Raw genomic sequence first — 20,298 nt, forward strand, 5'->3', positions numbered from 1 at the left:
CATTATGCATCTGCCAGTTATAATCCATTTTAATTGGTTCCAAAACCTAAGCAGTAAATAAGTAAGACAGTTTATCTAGTTAAACTGAAAAAACAGCATTCCACACAGCCAGTACTAAAGATGTCAACCGTATAACAATTCCAGCATTATGTTGTTATGGCTTTCCAGAAAGTCATGAAGTTTAACAAATTAGAACACATCAAGAGCCATTTTCCAAAGATTTATTGAAGTAGCGACAGGTTGCTCATACTGTGCTGGAAAAAGCAGTTTTATTGAATTCAGATACTTAAAAACAGTATTGCAGCACAAGATATTGCTATTTGTAAACTAGACTCCATTGTAAACTCTAATCCTTCAGGGAGAGTCAGTTTGCAAGATCTAAGACCTATTTCCTAGCATAATCATCTTGCGCTCATGGAAAAACTGCAGAAAGGCACTTGAAAGCTGTTTCTTCCTTTAAGACATGGACTTTTTCAATCTTGCTGGTAAGAGTTTCTCCTTTAGTAAGAATGCATCTTCAACTTTACTCCAAGTCATCATGATGCTGGGAAGTTTCATTAATAACCTAATGAAAAACAGAAACACTTGCATTAAGTTTTATTAGGAAGATTTTTGTGGGTTTTTTAAGGGTTAGAAGTGGAACATCCACTTCCAAAATGTGAACAAGAGGGTATCAGCTCTCACTTATGAGAAATTCCAGTTTGTAAATAGCATACAGAAACCATTCAAATTTTATTTACTTACACCAACAACAGCATCTTATCCAAAGCAAGTAAAATAACTCTGTTTACTGTCACATGTTTTCCTAAGGAAATATATTGAGAATTTGCCAACTCAGCTGAACTTTAATACTTAATACTTGTTACAGAGGTAACAGTCACCAACTTAAAGTTTTACTATCAGATGAATTTTGATTTTTTTTTTCAGACAAACTTATTTGCTATCCCTGTATGTTCACACAGCTTGGAATGCCAGTTTCTGTTCTACTCAATACTTACTACCACATACAAGCTGCAGTAAGCAGTAGGCAAGCTTAAGAACTTAAGGTTACCAGCTGTGATAGAAATAAAATTAAAGTTACCACCAACCTGTCCATCTCTAGTTTCGACGGTCTTAATTAGAAGTGTTCTCTTTGAGTGAGTGTCAACCATTGGCTGAGACTCAATGTTGGTTTCTGCAGAAGAAGATGTATTATTACCAATAGTCTAGATGAAGTGCCTCCTCAAAGAAATGAGGTGTAACAGATTTTAGTGTCAACTTTCAGAATCCCAATTTAGTATACAAAGAAGTCTCCTGCTCTGAATAAGCCAGGTCTTCCACATTTTTCTCTCTGTGCCCCTTAAAGCACTTTCAGCAGGTATCCAAACTAATTGCTTGCTATGTATCAATATTTAAAAACATGTGTCCAGGAACAGAAGAGCTGCTACCATCAAAGGTTAAGTAGTTGCAAATACTGTAGTCGGATCCAAGAAGAGTATTCACAACCAACTGCACTTATAAAAGTTAAAAAAACAGCATAAAATCCACAACCCTCATGTTAATGATAGAGCAACTGCCTAAACTGAAATAGCAAAAACAGCTTACCTCTCAGGTTCAAAGAAGCAAAGGTTGGAATAGGCATGTTAATCCTGAAGGAAAAAAGAAATGGGTAAAATCAGATATGGGTATAAAGTATCTTCTAATAATTTCTGGCTTTAGAAAAATGTTTGCATGTGATTACCTGCTCTCTTCACCCTCCAGCAGTTTTCTGTAGGTGGCAATTTCAATATCAAGAGCCATCTTTACATTCAGCAGGTCCTGGTACTCGCGGAGATGGCGAGCCATTTCTTCCTTCATGTTCTGAATCTCATCCTGCAGGCGCCCAATAGTGTCTTGGTAGTTAGCAGCTTCCACAGCGAAATTCTCCTCCATTTCACGCATTTGGCGCTCCAGGGACTCATTCTGGAAGAGAATACTGAAATCAAGCACTGCTGCAGGTCAGCAACTCTTCCTCACCCTCGAGACCCTCAACATTTTAAAGAAGGAAAATTGTGTTACATTAGCATCCTTTCCAAAAATGCTCAGACATGTCCCAAATTTGTCATCTCCTTATCTTCCCTTTGCAGAGTCAAGGAGAGTTATTCTGTGGTGTGATCTGAAGTGTGCCACATATTTGTTGTGCCAGGTGGCAAAGCCATCCTCTACAGTAAGCCAAACACATGCAGTTCAAGTCAGCATGCAGGCAGTCCTTAGTAGAGGAGATCTGCAGGTGTGCTAAACACTGTTACATCCATTTCAAGCCTGTCTTAAAGGAGTCATGTTTTAGCAACAGCAAAATTTGCACCTTTCACTACTCCTCCAGGTTTTTTAAATAAGTTTATCTGTACCTGACAGACAAGGCATAAACATTTTCAGAAAGTGCTAAATAAGCAGTGAATATTATAGCAAGAGAATTAACTTATTGTTTACAGCTTAAGACTGATTCAGTGTATCAATCTAGCCAGTGCACTGTTGTGCATGCACACAAATTGAGCCCACAGCATCCTTTTCAAAAAGTATTAATGTGCTGCTGAATTGCATGCCAGATTACCTGCATTCACATCCAAACTGACAATTAAACTGCAGTGCTGTGCTTAAAGCTGCAATGAAGAAGAACAACTCCTTTACTTACGCTTCCCTTAAGAGCATCAACCTCGCAGGTGAGAGACTGGATCTGTCTGCGGTACTCATTGGCTTCCTGCTTGGCCTGGCGCAGGGCATCGTTGTTCCTGTTAGCAGCTTCAGAGAGATCTGCAAACTGGAAAACCCCAGTCTGGTCAGCATAACACTTCAACAGAAACAGTGAAGCACCTTCTGTGGACACAGCAGTTGAGGACAGCTGGAGGTATTACAAGGGTTAGCACCTGAAATGCTTAAATATTAGTATTACTCCTGAAGTGTCTATTTCTAAATGTTACATTAGAATTCACAGCAAACTTTCATACTTGTTTTCCTGCCCTGTACATTTCCCATCTTTTCACTAATTTTTCCAGGCCAGGAAAGACTCCCAGTGTGCACCCATTACTTTGCTGCTGTAGTTATGGCACAAAATGTTTTCAGTTATACCCTTCCCAGACTAGGATTTAAAAAAAGACTTTGTGTCATGGTTATGTTCATGTCCATTAGAGAGACAGAGGGAACAGCAAGTGCTACATCAAAGCTGTTAAATAGAATTAGTTCCAGTGCCTATGCATTTTACTTACTTTGGACTTGTACCACTCTTCAGCTTCCTGAAGATTCTTAGCAGCAACACTTTCATACTGTTGGCGAACATCCCGCAGGGCAGCAGTAAGGTCAGGCTTAGAAACATCCATATCAATTTGGATGTGCTGTTCCTGGAGTTGGGCCTGCAGTTCTCGGATTTCCTTAGAGAGAAGCAGACACTCAATATTATTGCACAAAAGCACTCAGATCATACACAGGTGAAGACTCTGGGGCAGAGCTTCCTTGCTAGACAGTCTGAATCTAAACACAGACCTCATTTCTCAGGTTACCTCATCATGAAGTTTCTTCAAGAAGACAATCTCCTCTTGCAGGGACTCAACTTTGCGCTCAAGATCAAGACGTGCCAGAGAGGCGTTGTCAACATCCTGACCAGAGAGAAGAACAATTCATAAGTTTACAAAACTGATGTAGAGAAGTCTCTTACAGCAAGTTCAGCAGCGTACAGGCTGATGCTACATCTGAGCTTTTGGGCAAGACGATAGGAAATTGAAAACTGTAAAAAAACCTTTTTGCCACCTCCTACCTTACCTTTAAACCTTAGATATGCAGCTTTATTGTGAATTTGAAAACTCTAACACATATGTTGATTACATCTTTGCTCACATGCTGCTAAGCATGATCAAGAGCACACAGAGCATAGTGACTGTAAATCCTTCAAGTACTTGAGACAGAAGTCTGCAGTAAGTGCTTCTAGCTTGACTACACTGACAAAGAGTTGCACTTTGCGAGCTTCCATTCTTTTCAGTGGGGCTTAAAAGTGCAACATGTATGCTGTCAGGCCTGTCAGTGGGCTTAACTTATGGAATGCCTGGTGAAAAAGCACAGAGCCCCCTAGGTACACAGACCACACTTTTAAAGCATACTTGTAAAGCTGGTGAGGTATGTGTAAGAACTGCAGTATTCACAATGCAGGTCAACAGACCTCCCTTGAGAAAAAGTAGGTGTGAGCATAAACACAAACTGAGCTACTCATCATTGCCTACACCCTCACAGTTTCTGGCAAAGGCTCCACCTTTTGCTGCACAGAGATAGTCTTAATCAACAGCAAAAATTCATTTAGAGCATAACAGAAGACACGTCATGAATGTTATAAGGGAACAACTTGAATTAGTTTAAAAATATAAGACTAAACATTGATTGGCAACTTCTTACATTTTGAATGTGTAAGGCCTTTAGTTGTAAAGGGGAAGATTGTTCCTTTCACGCTAGTTACATACACAGCCACATGCTTGTGCTCACAGGGTATTAACATATCAGGTTCTCACAGCTTACTCTAAAGCTATTTTGGATTGCCCAAAGCATAAGCATTCCTAATCAGCAGCTTTCTTTATTACAGCACCTTTGAAATAAGGAGTGTTTTCTTCAGACTCCTAGAAAGCCTTTCCTTGGATCACTCATACTTTGGGGCAAGGTCCTTGCTCCAGAAAAATTATCCTGTTTAGTTTATCCAGCAAAATACCCCTTTCATGCATCATTCCACAACTTTTCTATCAATTCCAGTTTTACACCCACAGTTCACATCAGCTCTGTTTTTCAGTTCAGGCAAAGAATTTCCTAATTAATTTGTTCTCCTCCCCCCAAAACTCTCATGATCATTCTGGCAGAAAATTACATGGCCATGACCCAACATGTTTACATAACTGGCCAGACATCCAAAGATTTTCTAGAGGATTTTGCAGAAAACTTCACCCTGAAGGCTATTTTTTTAAAAACAACTGAATAGCTACAGGATTTTAAGACCTTATAGTAAATTGAAAGCAAGTTAAACTGAAGACACATAAAACATGTGGCATGTACTTTACTATATGCTATCATTTATGTATTCCCTATCATTAAATTTTGGTGTTTCAGTAGTTTCTAGATGTGTGGAGAACCACATAAATGAATTGGCTACTTGTAGCCTGAACAACAAGTACAACTTGTTTGCAGTTGGAATACATGCTGATTTTATCCTCGGAGCTTCTTCAGTGCAAGCCACACACTTTGCAGGGTTGAGCACCTCAAGCTAGCCAGGACCTGACCTATGAGGCTTGTCACAGGTTCAGGACCTATTCCTTGCTGCTAGACTAGCTGGCAAAGCTGCACAAACTTTTTCACTGTGATGCTTGTCCTGCCCCAAAAGGAAATTCCCCACTGAACTTTCACATACACTTTTTGCAGTATATCCCTCAGCACATGAGTAAAATCATATCTTTGTCCAGAAGAAATAAATTAAAATTCAGTACATATGAGCTGAACAGTCTCCGAAACTGGCAGCTTTTGGAAATAAAAACTTAAGTTCAAATCTTCGGTCTTTATTTTTAAATACTGAAGTACACAACTGCTCCTTCTGATGATACATCAAAACAGGAAAGCACCTGCTGAAGTGATCCAAATCTATAACAACTACACAACTTTCCAGTGGAAAAATATAATGATTTAATAGAAAGCTGTGCATTGTTTTAAAATGGAAAGCACAACACGGTATTTCAGCTTCAGCGTTCTGCGAATTTAATTTCACTTTCAGAAGAACAAGCTTGCACTGAAACAGATTTAGGTTTCAAAACCAACATGTTAACTCCATCCTTGCCAGTAAGGAAAAATTAGGTATGACTGATGTTCAAATCAAGCACACCAGCATGTACCAGTTATGTCATGAGGGGATTTAGTGTAGAGCTTCCATGGACAATGATTCATATTTCTTATGCACAAGCTACAACTTAGGGTAAATGGATCCAATTCTGACTGTCCTGCATGCACACATCTGCTGGAGGCTGAGCTTCTGAGTGACCCCTTTCCAAATACAGGGAAGAACTGGACAATGCATGTGGGGTAGGCACACCAAGCCAAGCTCACTTTAGAGCCCAGAGCCTACATAAAACTCAGCTGGGTTGAAATGCAGACATGCCTGAAGAGCACCAATTAAATATGAAAGATCATGTAAAAGCCAACCTTAAGTCAATTGATCCTTCAACTGAATTCAGCAATGAATCAGAGCAGATGAGGTCTCTAAAACTTAAGTTAAATGCTCCTTCATAAACTTCACACTACAGTAAATTGTCTTAGCACTCATTAAAAAAAAAACCAAAAAAACCATAAGCTTAAATTAAGGCAGCATCTCAGACTGTTGTTTAAAACTTCTGTCCCCAGAATGCCACTGGAGACTGAATTCCCAGGCTCTGAATGGGAGTAGGTGTTTCAGTTTCCCCACACTATCTCCTGAACACACCTGCTGTCCTTCAAGAACTGTAAATATACTGCAGTCAAAAGCCTTTCCCAGGGAAACGCTAACAATCAAGTGCTGATTTCCTGAACAGTGACTTCTGTTAATGCCTATGAAGAGCTCTGGGACAAAGTCAGCCTGTACCCAGCTGCCTGGTGATAAGGGGAGTCACTTCCAGTCTGAAAGAATGCTAGCAATGCTGTTTTACACCAGGAGTTTTAGGGAAGAGACCTTGTTTTGAGAAGGCACATTCCTAAATATCTCTTAGTCCAAACAAGGCTTAATCTAAGTTGAAAGCTGGTTTTGCACAAGTGAAAACTTGAGCTCAAGAATTTTAGAACACTGTTTGCACAGTTGTTTCTGGTTGTCATGTAGATTTACTTTATCTGGATAACATCTCAGCATCCTACAAAGACTAAACTCTAACATAACTTGTTTCCTAGGTTAACATCTTTGTTTTACAGAGGATTAAGTTTAATGTTCTTCATGGACACCCAGAGGAGGCAAACTCAATCCTGTGACCTCGCCCCAAGGAACATACTGTCTACTTCTTGTCAGCAGACAACACCCACATAAAAAACCTTCAATTTGAAACTGTTGCCCAGTAATGGACTGACCAGTGATTCATCAAAAAAGGAGTTCTGTTTTGTACAAAAACTGGCCCATAACAGTCACACTTCGCTAGAAATATTCCCGCACCATTACACATTTAGTAAGAATGCAGCCCACTGCGCCCTCCCCTCCGACACAAAGGGATCTATTATTTCAATCTGCTGCCACCACACTTGCCATAATGCCTGTATCTGCATTCCACGGTGAATCCCATAGAAACCATTAATACCCTTCAGCCAAGCGAGCAGATGGCCCCCTTTCACTTTTATTGGATCGGAAAGTGATTCCACGTTGGGGTGTTTTTTGTAAAACGGGCTAGACTTGGATAAAGCAGGACAATAGCCTACCTCCCCTCCCCTCAGACTGCCGCATCCCCCTAAAGAAAACACGGAGGGCTCGCGTGAGAACTGACGGAACCTCTTTGTGCAAGGAAAGCAAACTCCGGCGCTCCCACCCTCCGCCCCAGGCACAGCCGCCACCTCCTCGGGCCCCTCCCTCCTCCAGCACCGCTAACCTGTCTGAAGGACTGCAGGGTGTTCTCGGCCTCCTCCCTCTGAAGCATCTCCTCTTGCAGCCTAGAAGGGACAAGGCGGCGGTGAGGAGGGAGCGGGGATCCCCCAAATCCCCCCGCCCAGCCTCCCGCCCGCCCGGTACCGCTCGGGATGCTCCGCGCCAGGGGACAGGGCGGCGGGGAGGCAGCGGGAGCGGCGGCAGCCCCAGCCCGCCTTCCCCCGGGACACTCACTTCTCCCGCAGCCGCATGATGTCGTCGGCGAGGTTGTCCCGCTCCACTTCCACTCGTGCCTTGTCGTTGGTGAGCTGGTCCACCTGTCGCCGCAGCTCCCGCATCTCCTCCTCGTAGAGGTCGCCCAGGCGGGACGTGCCCTTGCCCTTGAGCTGCTCCAGCTCGGCCAGCAAGATCTTGTTCTGCTGCTCCAGAAAGCGCACCTTGTCGATGTAGTTGGCGAAGCGGTCATTAAGCTCCTGCAGCTCAACCTTCTCGTTGGTGCGGTTCGCCTTGAACTCCGTGTTGATGGCGTCGGCCAGCGAGAAGTCCACGGAGTCGTGGAGCCGCATGGGCGGCATGCTGCTCCGCAGCCGCACCGACGTCGTCTTGGTGGCGTACATGCCGCCGGGCGAGGCGGACACGTACCGGGCGCTGCTGGGCCGCAGGGCGCTGCCCAGCGAGTACCGGCTGCTGGACGTGATGTAGCGGGTGCCGGTGCTGGGGCGGCTGCCCCCGCCGAACATGCGCCGGTATGAGGAGTTTTTCGTGCTGATGCTCATAGCGGCGACGGCGGCGCAGGCTTTGTAATCCGGGAGCGGAGCGGAGCGGGGCGATCCGGGTGTGCGGTGAAGAAGGGCGGTGGCTGCGGCCAGGGCCCCTTCTTATGGGCGCCGCGAACCCGCCCCGCGGAGCCGCCCCGCTCCGCCCCGCCCGCGGGGAAGGGGCGGCGGCCGCGGACACAAAGGCGGCGAGCGGGGCGGCCGCGCTCGGCAGGGTGGGCGGCAGCCTGAGCGGGGCTGGGTCCCCAGGGGCTGGCGGGTTTCCGCCGGGGCTGCGGGACGTGGCAGGGCGGTGTCCCACACGGCGGGCGCGGGGAACCCCGGCACGGCGCGCCCCGGGAGCACGGGCGGACAGCGGCGGCATCTCCGGCGTCGCGGAAATGGGCGCTGGGCTTCCCCTCTCATCTCCTTGTCCCCCTCCAGAGTGAGCGTGGTGGCTGCAAGAAGGAGCTGGCAAGTTTAATGTCACAGGCCTGGCAAAATACTCCGAATAACTTATTAAAACCCCTCTATAGGTATGATGTATGTTTATCTAGATATTTTTCTAAGAACCTTCCCTTTCTTTTTGAGTTTTCCAAAAGAGTAAGATCAGAGAAAAATTATGCTAACTACTCACAAAGGGCTGCCAAGTGTTCAAAATAAGCCAGAAAATAATGTAGGTGTTTTCTTTAGCTGCCTCCCATGATAGCAATCTCATCTTCTATGGTTAAGAATGAACTTTACAGGTTAAATATGTTTTCCTTGTAGCTCGGTAAGCAGTGACATGCCTAAGACATTATTGTACCAATGATCCCAGGAATAATTTAGGGTTTTTTTTTGTGTGGACAGTACACTATTGAAATTGCTGCATCCAGGATCTTGCTCCCAGACAATAACTAGGAGAGTAGCAGGCTTGATTTTAACAAAGGTTTGTTTCTACACTTCTGTACCAAACAGACTTTGCTATTAATTTTGGTAGGCATATGGTCAGAGTCTTAGGAGAGCATCTGGCCAAATGATAATTGTTCATTAACTATGATCTGCAAATACATACAAATATGTGTAAAATAAAAGGCCAGACAAAAATCCCAGTGTTTTCAGAGCAATTTTACTATCAAAATAGGACTACCAGCAATGGAAAAGAGTGATGTAGGTAGTACAGGGCAATAGCAATGGAATAAAAGTTAACAGAGAAAAACTTTGAGTAGCAGCAGATTGTTTCAGCATGAATGCAGAGGTTGCTTAAGGAAGATGACAGAATCTCTGCCATTTAGATAACTTTAAACTTGCGTGGCCAAAGCACGACTCACATTCTGAAAGTCTGCACTGATGCATCAGGTAAGGGACGTATTTTTTCTCTCTGCTATGGGAAGTGAATGATACATTGTACACATATTATCTGTAATGTATTGCTTCAGCACTTAGGGGATGCAAAACTACCATTGATTTTTGAGTATTTTTAGCTTGCAGTCCTGCACGAAGAAATCTCTTCACTGGAAGCTCTGATAAACCTGAATATGAACAGTGGGTAGAGAAAAAGGTAATCTTCACACCCCAATTCACCCCTATTGTACTTCAGGTAATGTACTTTACAATGAAGAAAGTGAACTATATATTTTATTAAAGATTTTGTTTATTTGAAAGAAATTCTGCTTTGCTTTCATTCTGTTGGCACCCAGAAGTGCAGGAATGCAATTTGTATCTAAAAGTAAGTCCTTGAGGTTTTAATTTCTTTTGTTCACTGGAGCTTAGTCAAGCAAAGGAAGCTGACAAGGTTGAGCCACTGAAGTGCTTGCAGTATAAGTCCTGGGCTACAGCTCATTCCATTCACCCACTGAATAGGAGGCAGAGGTCACACAGCATTCCTGAGGCTAAGGGTTCCCAAAGCCCAGCCTGGACGCTGTTGTGCTGCCCAGCCCTCTCAGAGCTCTATTTAAGCCATCAAGTTTGAGCTGTAAGCCTTTGAGAGCCCTGGCACAGAAGTACATACTTGTTCTGTGAGTAGGCAAAAAGCAAAACAGCACATAACCAACAATCTCATGGATTAAAGATGCTGTACTCAAAAATACTGATAGCTTTGGTAGACTGTTGTTTTCTAAAGGTGTGCTGGTGCCCCATCTGTTTTTCCTAACAGAGCACAACTTATACTTCACAAAATCTTCAATGGCACACATATGTAAGAATCATCCTCATTCAGAAAATGCTTTGCCCCTAAAATCCAAGGTATTTGTTTTAGTAAATATGACCACCCAATTCATGTTTCAAGTGTAATTTCCATATGTTTATGTCACTGCTGCCATATGTGCTCTTGGCCACCTGCCTCATTTCTGTGTCTCACCACGAAATGTTCAGATATTGTTGGCTGTTGGGACTACAGTAAACCTTTAAGTGCCTTTTACTGGTTGGCACTTACACAGATGCACGAGTGGAAGAAGCTGTATGTTTCTTGTAAACTGTAATAAATTTAACACACATTTGCATTGCAAACCCCCAAGGGGATGAAAATGTGTTCCCTTGAAATAAAAAGATCTTTCCTGTCCTTCTCAGAAGAGACTGTCTCAAGTGTAGCCATAAACATCATAAAGACTGCACTTTGAATGGAAATGGAATCACAGTAATGTCTAGTTTCATGGAAAATGCTATGGGACTCTCAGAGGCGGTGGCTGATGGAGATCCTGACCATTTCTGACATGAAGAAGAGACAGCTAAGAGTATCACTCAGCACCACATTGGGGATTATTCATAAACTACTGGTTGTCATCTGTGCTGTTTACTGCAATGCCTTCCCTTGCAATTCCAGTGTGCAGTCATGCAGCTGCCTGGTCAGCCCACAACATCACCTCTACAGAAGTAGATCAGAGATAACGGCACTCTTGAAAATACAAACAGGTATTTTTATCACAAGAGTTTCAGTTCAGACTGAAATTTTCTTTTATGCCTTTTTTTTTGCAGCCTTTTTTTTCCACAGATAATTATTATTGGTTTACTGCCAAGAATGAAATACAGAATCAAGTCCTAGAAATTTAGCAAAAAGATACCTGTATTTTGTGTAACTTTCATTAATGGGAAAAGTAGATATGAATAGAGAAAAGGTAGGAGTGCCTGAATGGCTTTATGCTACATATTGGTTGTACTAAAAGTTAAAAAGTCCATATAACAGAATTTCTATTATTTCCTTGCAAAAATATCTGTTGGTCTGAAAACATCATTGAAAAGCCTAGAATTCACTCTACTTTTTTTTTTTTTTCATTCACCTTTTAATTTAAACAGTAAGAAATGAGAATAATTTTGTCCAAATATTGAATGTGCTTTCCAGTTACATAAACCTGGACTAAACAGATGTGAATGCTTTTCTTAATCAGATTTATGCCCTTTTTCTAAAGTTTCTGCTTCCAGGAGGTGTAGAAGGACACATAGAGATTAAATGCCCATGAAAAAACATCCTGCCATGCAAATACAATAATTTTTGTGTGAGTACCATACAGCAACCATAAGCCCAGGCATGCATGGGGCTGTAGAAGCATTCCTGCACACATCCCCTGCACCATGACTATCAAACAAACTCTGGGCAATAGGGACACATTTTAACATGAGGAAATAAAAGCCCCTTAACACCCTAGAGACAATTGAACCAGAGGAACACTCTGTAGTGCTCAGTCAGAGTAAGTGCTGTGGCCTATCACTTCAGTGACTGCTGTGGCTTTCACTGTCCAAGAACACCTTCAGCCATGGCCTAAAACCACAGACTGCTATAATTTTGAAAACAGAAAGGTCCCTGTTTGAGAAAAAAAAAGGATTCTGGCTGTAATCTTCAGCTGGGAGAAGTCTCTCCCTTTAGCTGAGAGCCAAGTGTAAGGAGGAACCCCCAAGAAAGGCCAGTGCATCCAGGGAAGTGATGGTTTTTCTGAACTCTGATAATATATCTCCCTGCATTCTGACTAGGAAAAGCTGATTTGGATTTCAAATTATTACCAGGCTGCAGAACATCTAACTGTTCCAGCATTGAATTCTCCCCTTGTGACTAACTTCCTTGACTAATTTTTGTCTTGATAAAGAAACTGGCAAATTCTTTTATAAAATCTATTTTTAAAATTATGTTGCCTATTGTCATTGCCAGCATTGCAAAGCATATCAAATTGGTATGACTAGCAGCTGATTTTTCCAAGTAAATGACTAGGTTCTATACTCAAAACTAACCAAGTCTGTCTGAAGTATTCTATTTTAATGTATATGAACTATATGAAACTGGCAGGGGTTTCATCATTAAGGAAGTGATTTGAACATGAGTCAAGGCACCCTGTCACACGATTTACATTTCCAAAGAATTATTATTGTTGTGCATGAGGTGTCTCTCTACTTTGGTTTCTAATTTTTGTACCAAAATAGGACATTTTTGTACCAAATCAGGTGCTCATTTTCAAAGCCACTGCAGTCCTGTGCCCTGAGGTTGTATCAAACACCATGCACACCTCTAGGAACAGAGGAGAAGTTTTGAAGCTCTATCACAAGTATAGCAATTTATATAATCTATTCCTTAAAAAATAAAAAAATCCCAAAAAATTAAGAATGACACCCTGCCTCACTTCATTTAACAGCAATAGATAGCACTGACTGCTGAATGGCAGCAGTACAGGAATGACTGGGACATATAGAATGAGATTTTCCAAACTGAGAAAAGGCTTGGCATGGCTTAAGACTCAATGCTCAACTCTTTAGACAGAACAAATTTTTAGAATACACAAAGTCTCTCAGTCTTGATTTTGGGTGCCCCAAAACAGATAATTTGAAATTTTATGTCTCCACATCCTTGTTTAATGAAATTTGTATGTTGTCAAAGACCAAGAAATTGTTCAAGGATCATGATAGGCACGTCGTAAGGACCATTTAACTTAAATATCAGATAAAATTAGGCAGCTCAAGTTTTCAGGAGAATCTATGCAAAATACATAGTGTAGCTTTTTTCTGTCCTTTGCCACACTGCTGACCTGGCCATCTTGGCCTTGCTCAGCACTAGGCTGCAATTTCTGCAGCATACTGTTGGTTCAGGTAGAAGGCAACAGCGTGGATGAACAGTTACTTGTCACATTACAATGGGAAGCACTGCCTTGGTTCACTGTTTTAAATTTTGAAGTTGCAAACTTTTTCAAGGTTGAGTCATCCATCCATCCATCCATCCATCCATCCATCCATCCATCCATCCATCCATCCTCTTTGAGGAAATCTAAAAGAAGTGATTCCTGTATGCCATTAATGAACCCTGTCAGTTAAACACTTACTACTTCTTTTTGGCCAAGTTTTTTCAACTCAAACTGCTTAAAGAGCTCCTCTAGCCAAAAAACAATTAAATCTGAGAAGTGATTTCATTCTTTTCTCTCCCCCACTTCCATCACTTACACAAAGCATAAATAGCATAATGTTTTCTTGCTGTGATATACCAGGAAATGATGATCTTTCTGAGGAAGAGGCAGGACACAGCAATGGAATCGTTAATTGCGTGCAGCAATTGTTCCATTCTTCCTTTGAGATGCCCAGGACAAGCAGAGCAGTACTCGCTCCTTGAAGGCCAAGTTTTTAGTGGATTCCTCAGTCCAAGTTTTTGTGCCAAATCTTGGGTTCCAATGAGACTCATAAACTGAGCATACATTGTGTTAGCTGTTCTGGGATTAATTGGCTCCTTTCAAAGGGAAGAGGTGGTGCTGCACACACCCGAAAGCTGAGGAGACTGAGTTTCAAAATAAATATTCTGTTTTTGCATGCCAGCTCTATGCCTAATTTCCAAGCATAAATATACTCTGTCCAGTTGGGATTAAGGAGGGAAGATGATCCTGATTTAAGATGCATAAATATTGTGGGCGATAAGGAATTGAGTGGAAAATTAGTTAAATACAGAAGAGATGATGCATATGGCTGGAGAAGGAAGAGAGCAAATGTCTGGAACAGTAGAGGTGTCCATACCTTTTCACATGGAACAGTGTCCCAATACAAAGACAATTCACTGTCTACCCAAAATTTTCCTTAGGAATTTGGTCTTGTATATGGTCCAATACACATCCTAGGCAGAAGAGAGTATGTGTAGGATCACAGGAGAAAGGAACTGACAACTATTCAGGAGCTTTGTAGATGTTTCAGTTCTGCTAACTCGGACTTTTGCCAGTGTTTGTAGCTGTTTATTTGGATCAGGCATTTTTATAAACTCCATGACAGAATTTACCAGGCCTACCATGTAAGTCCAGCACATCAGGATGAAAAAACATATGGGTCAGATGTCAGGATATTTCAAAGGGAGAGGCATGGTTTTCCCTGAATATGGTAATGCCACTGACCTGCAGTTGTATTCTGAAAATAATCAACTTCTGTCATATCAAGAGGAATCTTGAGAGCTATCCCACAGATGAAGGACACGATACTATTGTACTACAATATACATGAAGCCTGGACTTGCTAAGGACAATGTGAACTATTCACAGTTTAGGTTAATTAATTACTTGAGTTTAATATTGTTAGGTTTTGAACAATGGTGTCCTATACTGTTGGAGATGAGTGCTACATCTGACGTGGCACCAAAACTGTGATATAATCATCTTCAGGCACTTCATCTGACATATAGGGTTCCCAATGGACAATTCCAACAATCTCCCATTGTATTTTTCTGTTGATTTATGAGAAACATATTTGCTGGAGTTTTAGTAAGCCCAACTCCCCACCGCTGAATTTTGACACTGCCAGTCCGTTCTGGCATATGTCTTGTGCAAGAAGATTTCTCTTCTTCAGAAATAACTATTTTAGGCTTTCTTGGTCCTTTTAGGCTAGGCTTTTTGGAGCTTCTCTCTCCAAGCTGTCTTGGTAAAAATAACATTTAAATTTCACAGTCCTTTTTCTTAAAAAGCATTTGTTTCAACTTTAGAGAAACCTAAAGCTTTTGTTCTTAGTTCAGGCAAAGAGGAAAGGGGAACAGGCCCCAAAAGCAGCCAAAAATTACACTATTACATTTTTCCTAGATTTCTTTCACAATAACTTTTCAATTTTTCCTTTCTTTCAGTATATCCTTACAAAATCTCACAACTTCTTCAACTCTCTTGTTTTATTATAGACTATTTTCCAAGAGACTTTTGGGTAGATATTATATTGGTGTGTTTTACAGGTATCTGTAGACATTTCCATGCCAGAAAGAGAATATCTTAAGTACGGTAACTTTTGCAATTGCAATCCATATCTGATATCAAATAGTTTCATATTAGTTTTAAAGTAACTCATTTGCAAATGCCTGCAACAGAACCAGGGTGGAAGACATCTCTGTGCTGCCTAGGCACCAAGTGCTCAGCTTCTTGGGCAGATCTTACAGTACTCACTCTATACAATTTTGGTTTAATCTAATCTGAAGGTCACTCAGGAGGGCCACAGTTACAGCTCTGCTATGGCTGCATTAAAGGTTTTCTTTCTCTCTGGAGAAAATACCCTTCTGCTGAAATCCTACCACCATGGCAGATCTCATTTCCCGTGCTAAATAATGCTACTTTTAGTCCGAGATTAAACTCACCACATGGACTGAATAAGATAAAACCCAACAGTTTGGGCAGGGGCTGAACTCTTTAAAAGACAAAACTGCAGTCTACAAAAGCTGTAGGTGGTAGCAGATGGCCTTGTGATCAGAAGGTGTGACCAACACTGACATACAGCTACAAGTCTTTTTCAGTTTGCACAGTATAAGATGTGCAAATCATATGGGGATACCGGAGGTGAAAATTCTTGCCTTAAGCAAGAAGTGAAGAGGCATATCCAGGCTCACTGGCTGCACTTCCTTTCTTTCCCCCACCTCCCCTCCCCTCCCTTTGAGAGAGCAGCAGGCACCACATCATTTCCTCCTGCCCTTGCAAGGGAGCTGGGATCTCCCACGCCATTACCTCATGCTGAACTGATCCCCCTTAACAAATGCCTGGCTCTGTGCCTGCTGTTGCCCTTCAAAGGTCTCAGTCAAAATGCATTCATTGCACCAGCAATCTTTTGCCTGACTGCAGGGGCCTTAAAGAGCTCTGTTTTGTTCAATCCAGTGAATACATAGTTTTTTATATAATTTTTTTTTGTCAAGCACTGGAATGTGTAAGTTCAAGCAAGTCAATAACAATGTAAACATATGCCTCTCATCCAGCCTGAGTAACCACTGCGGGCCAAATGTAATAAACAAGCCAGATTTATTTAGATTTAAATGTATTTAAACCAGAAAAGTAAAGATTTAATTAGAGAAGCAATGTCTTTTTATTCCTTACTCCCTACAGACTATATACCTAGCCCCAAAACCTGAAAATCAAATCCTGAAATCGAGCTAGTATTATATTTGAAAAGCAAAAGGTTAAAAATGTTTGTGTCTGATCACTCTTCCAAGTAATTTCAGCTACGTAAATTTTCCTGGTATAGAGTTCTTAGAAAATGCATTGAGAGAGACTGACAAACTTGGTTTGATGTGGTTTGCTCTTCTAGTCTTGCAGATGCATGGCATTATAAATGAAAATCATAGGCTTCCTTAGCCATACTGGCACAGCCCAGCCACTTCCTGGAAGCACCGCCTCTGTGGCTGACAGCTACTTTTACTGAGCAGCACTTCAGCAGAAATCAGCTCTGATAAATACCCTTCTGAAACAGAACATCCGATAAAGATTGACTTTGATAAACTGCAAAAGGTTTTCAGTTTTATTGCTAACCTGCTGGGCCAATGGTTATGGAAGCAATAATTGATGCCATATGCTCTCGGGGATTTTTTTCAATTCACTGGTTGCATTGCAAGGGTATGACATGCCTCACATTCTTTCCTGGCCACAGTGATTTCTGACCCAGAATATGAGCTTCCAGACAGCAGAGATGTTCACATACTCTTCCTGATCCTCACTTGGGGGTTTAGTAGGTTATATTGGACCTTTGGAAAAAAGAAGCATTTTTTGTTATTCAGCTATCAACATTGATATTTGCTTGTATGAAGTTTTGGCTGATCACTGTGAAGGCACTTTTAAACATGCAGTGTACGAGCAGAGGGAGGTTTTCCCTATTCTCTCTCCATTTTTTTAATATAGAGAAAATGCTCACAAACACTTCTCAGCTTCCAAGTCCACTACCTTTCATCACCCAGGGGTTCCATTCATGGCCTGGACACAGCCCAGTGACAGGCACTGCAGACTGGCAGCCTCCTGTCACAGCTGGGGATGAGCAGAGGCCCTGCTGGCTCTGCTCTGCTGCAAAGGGGAGGGCAGGGAGGAGACTCACATGTAACTGCTTATCGAGTTTTGTGTGCATTTTTTGAATTAGAGAAACAGAGCAGTGAAAATCTTTTCATCTCACTTTGAGGGCAGGATTACATGGTCCAGTCATATTTTGTAATTTTGTTTTTCAGTTGCCAAGTACAATGCAGAATCTTAAGAAAGGGGGTGTGTTCCTGTGATGTTCTTGTGTAGCACTGCTAATTGTAACATTTTTAACAATTCTAAAGCATTTTAAGAAGAGAAAATACTGCAGTGGTTGTGGTTTCTTGTTCTCTAACCACATGTAGCTGTTTCACTACATATTTGTTGTATTACCAAGGCAACAATTTCAGACCTGGCATGATTATCTGTATCATACCACTCATCAGAGATGTGGGCAAACTCCAGAAACTTCTGCATTGAGGAAATGATGCTAGTTGGTAGGAGGCAGGAGTTTTCAAAGCTGTCTCAGTGAAAATGCTGATATCACATGCTTATGTCAATAGCTTTAAAAATACCATTAAAAGATCAGTTTGCTTAAAATATATTTTTCTATAAATATATTAGAGTCAAGCAAATCGCTGTTTCATCAATGCATTATCATAGTTCTGTAGATGTGCCCATTTAGAACAAATAAGCATCATTTTAGAAAAATCTTTCATTTGTTATTTAAAGCCAACTACATTGTGGATCCATAAATGATACATGAAAGAGCCCATACTTGTGTCCTAAAAAATGGAGAGTCCAGAGTTGGACTTTGGACTTCAACTCTGCTATTAATCTCCTCTGTTAATAAAATTTAATGTTCATGGACTTCTCTAGGAATCCTATCCATCCTATATGCATGGAGAAGAGTAAAAGGGAGCTGCCACAGTACCCAAATTTCAGTAAGAGATCCAATTGGGAAATTTTGCAGACATGTGGCTGCTTTGGGGTCACAAGATAAACTTTGAGCAACATTTAGCTCACCCCATGACAATGACAGCACATGTCAGCAAGATTTTCTGAGTGAAGTATGAACAGTTGCTTTCACAGGGCTCACCCTCTCTCTGCCATCATTCCGGGTTTTCCTCTGAGAAGCAAGATATGAGTGGCCATGGATCTCAGCACTTCTGAGCCATTGCTCCTGTCTGAAACAAGCAGCATGCCTTAAATACTATTATCTAAGTTTGGATCCAGAAATTATGGTTATTATTATGTTGACTTTACATTTTTAAAGTGAAGAACACTACAAGTAACTGCTTCCAGATTCCCTGTTTTCATTTTGTTTTTTTGCAGCTGTCAATTAATAAAGAGAACCAGGTTAGGGCAGACACAGTTATACAGAATTATAAAAGTGACTGCTGCCAGTTGTTAAAAAATGAGAACTAGGGAAGTTTTGGTGTTTTCCATTCTTTACAAGAGGAAGCCAATAAAATCCCAATCCAGTTTATTAATTTCTTTGTTGCCAGAGTGGAGGCATGTTGATCATATTCTCCAGTTTACTACACTGGAAGAGGAAGTAGGTGGAGGATTTCCCCTGAGCTGGGAATATTCTACTGCCACCAACCAGCACTGCAGAGACATCTCTGCTGCTTTTTCCATCTGACTCCACTTTTCCTATGTATGAATGGCAAAAATACCTTGGAGTCAGGGAAAGGAGAAGGAAAGCAGGTCTCAGCCCTGTCTTCCTGTCTGGTATTAATCACTCCAGGTACTGGGCAGCTCCAAATACACGAACTGTTTCTGGCTGACTACAGCTCTCACTCATCACAGTACCTGGCATTGCTGTCATCTGTAGCTTATGGGAACAGTAAAACAAGAAACTCAAACTCATTCGTCAGCTTTACTGATTTCAATAGTCTAAAAGTTGCTTTTTTTTTTTATTATTTTCATCTTGCATCTATATTTTGAAGAGGTTCTACTGAAGTGTACCTTCCTAGCTGATAGCAACCTTGCTGTTTGTAACCCATCTTCATCATCTTGATCAGTTTTCTTCATGGCCTTCAGCATCTTTGTCCCATGACTCTTTTCTTGAGCAAGCACATTTCTAGTTTTGTTGCACCATGCAATTCCATTTTCTCAGTTCTCCATCAACCTCCAATGCAGGAAACCTGCATGCAGCTGGTTGCAATGCCTGCTGCTCTCTTCTGGTGTCTCAGCTGCTGCCCTTCCTTTTGTGTGACAGACTTGGACTTCTTGTTTTAGTCACCTTCCATGCCTGACAAATAAAGCAGCAGCCCCAGACTCTGATAATGAAGATCCGCAAATGAATGACAGGTGAATGACAGCACTGCTTTGAAAAAAACTGGCAAGGCCTGATATTTTTAATTTGAAATTTTGTTTCTAATTCCACTGTTTTCCCCAGGTCATGCATCCTGTATTTTGAAGGAATGCATTGAAAGGCAGCACATTTACCTCTTTTTGCCCTCCAGTTTCAGCTAAAAATTCTTCCCCCACTTTCAGTCAAGAGGTGGGAGCTATGACATGCTGTATGAGGCAGCTAGTAAGGAAAAAAGAACTACTCCTTAAACCCACCTTGTTTTTGACAGGTTTCTTACAACAATATAATTAAATCAAGAAACTAGTTGAGAAACATGTTCGGGTTTGGTTTGGGTGATTTTTAAATTTTTTTTTAATGTTTCATCTTCACTTTACAATCTGAATCTGCAAACTGAGGCGTAGGTGAATGTCTGCTTGACTGTGGTGGGTAACCCATGTAACAGTCTGTGACGTATTTACTCTGGTTTATATATATATGTATATATAC

The 20,298-nt window shown here is 41.6% G+C and overlaps 2 protein-coding genes across 5 annotated transcripts in view; one reads left to right on the forward strand and one right to left on the reverse strand.

Moving 5' to 3' along the window:
* Positions 1 to 205: 205 nt before the first annotated feature.
* VIM (vimentin) lies at positions 206 to 8,421 on the reverse strand. Its single transcript, XM_063150500.1, has 9 exons — positions 7,802 to 8,421; positions 7,572 to 7,632; positions 3,513 to 3,608; positions 3,222 to 3,383; positions 2,651 to 2,776; positions 1,721 to 1,941; positions 1,585 to 1,628; positions 1,089 to 1,174; positions 206 to 565 (listed from the first exon to the last, which is right to left on the reverse strand). Exons 1-9 carry the CDS (start codon positions 8,341 to 8,343, stop codon positions 524 to 526), a joined length of 1,380 nt encoding a protein of 459 aa, XP_063006570.1. The 5' UTR covers positions 8,344 to 8,421; the 3' UTR covers positions 206 to 523.
* Positions 8,422 to 8,686: 265 nt separating this feature from the next.
* TRDMT1 (tRNA aspartic acid methyltransferase 1) overlaps positions 8,687 to 20,298 on the forward strand; it is a 41,658-nt gene continuing 30,046 nt past the window's right edge. For 3 of the 4 annotated variants that reach the window (XM_063150511.1, XM_063150527.1, XM_063150532.1), the window contains exons 1-3: positions 8,687 to 8,858; positions 9,786 to 9,862; positions 10,870 to 11,211. In XM_063150511.1, the coding sequence (XP_063006581.1) occupies positions 10,959 to 11,211 (253 nt within the window). In that variant the 5' untranslated portion in view covers positions 8,687 to 8,858; positions 9,786 to 9,862; positions 10,870 to 10,958. The remainder of the gene's footprint in view (positions 8,859 to 9,785; positions 9,863 to 10,869; positions 11,212 to 20,298) is intronic. The other variant, XM_063150537.1, reaches the window with a different exon arrangement.

The sequence above is a fragment of the Melospiza melodia genome, chromosome 1, assembly GCF_035770615.1.
Source record: "Melospiza melodia melodia isolate bMelMel2 chromosome 1, bMelMel2.pri, whole genome shotgun sequence".
Classification (NCBI taxonomy): Eukaryota; Metazoa; Chordata; class Aves; order Passeriformes; family Passerellidae; genus Melospiza; species Melospiza melodia.

Excerpts from the sequence above, each read along its gene's own strand:
- VIM (XM_063150500.1), bottom strand. The coding sequence starts at position 8,343 with ATGAGCATCAGCACGAAAAACTCCTCATACCGGCGCATGTTCGGCGGG. Across the intron at positions 3,384-3,512 it reads TGAAGAAACTTCATGATGAG|GAAATCCGAGAACTGCAGGC; the intron begins GTAACCTGAGAA and ends CTTCTCTCTAAG. Across the intron at positions 1,175-1,584 it reads TGCTTCTTTGAACCTGAGAG|AAACCAACATTGAGTCTCAG; the intron begins GTAAGCTGTTTT and ends CTTCTTCTGCAG.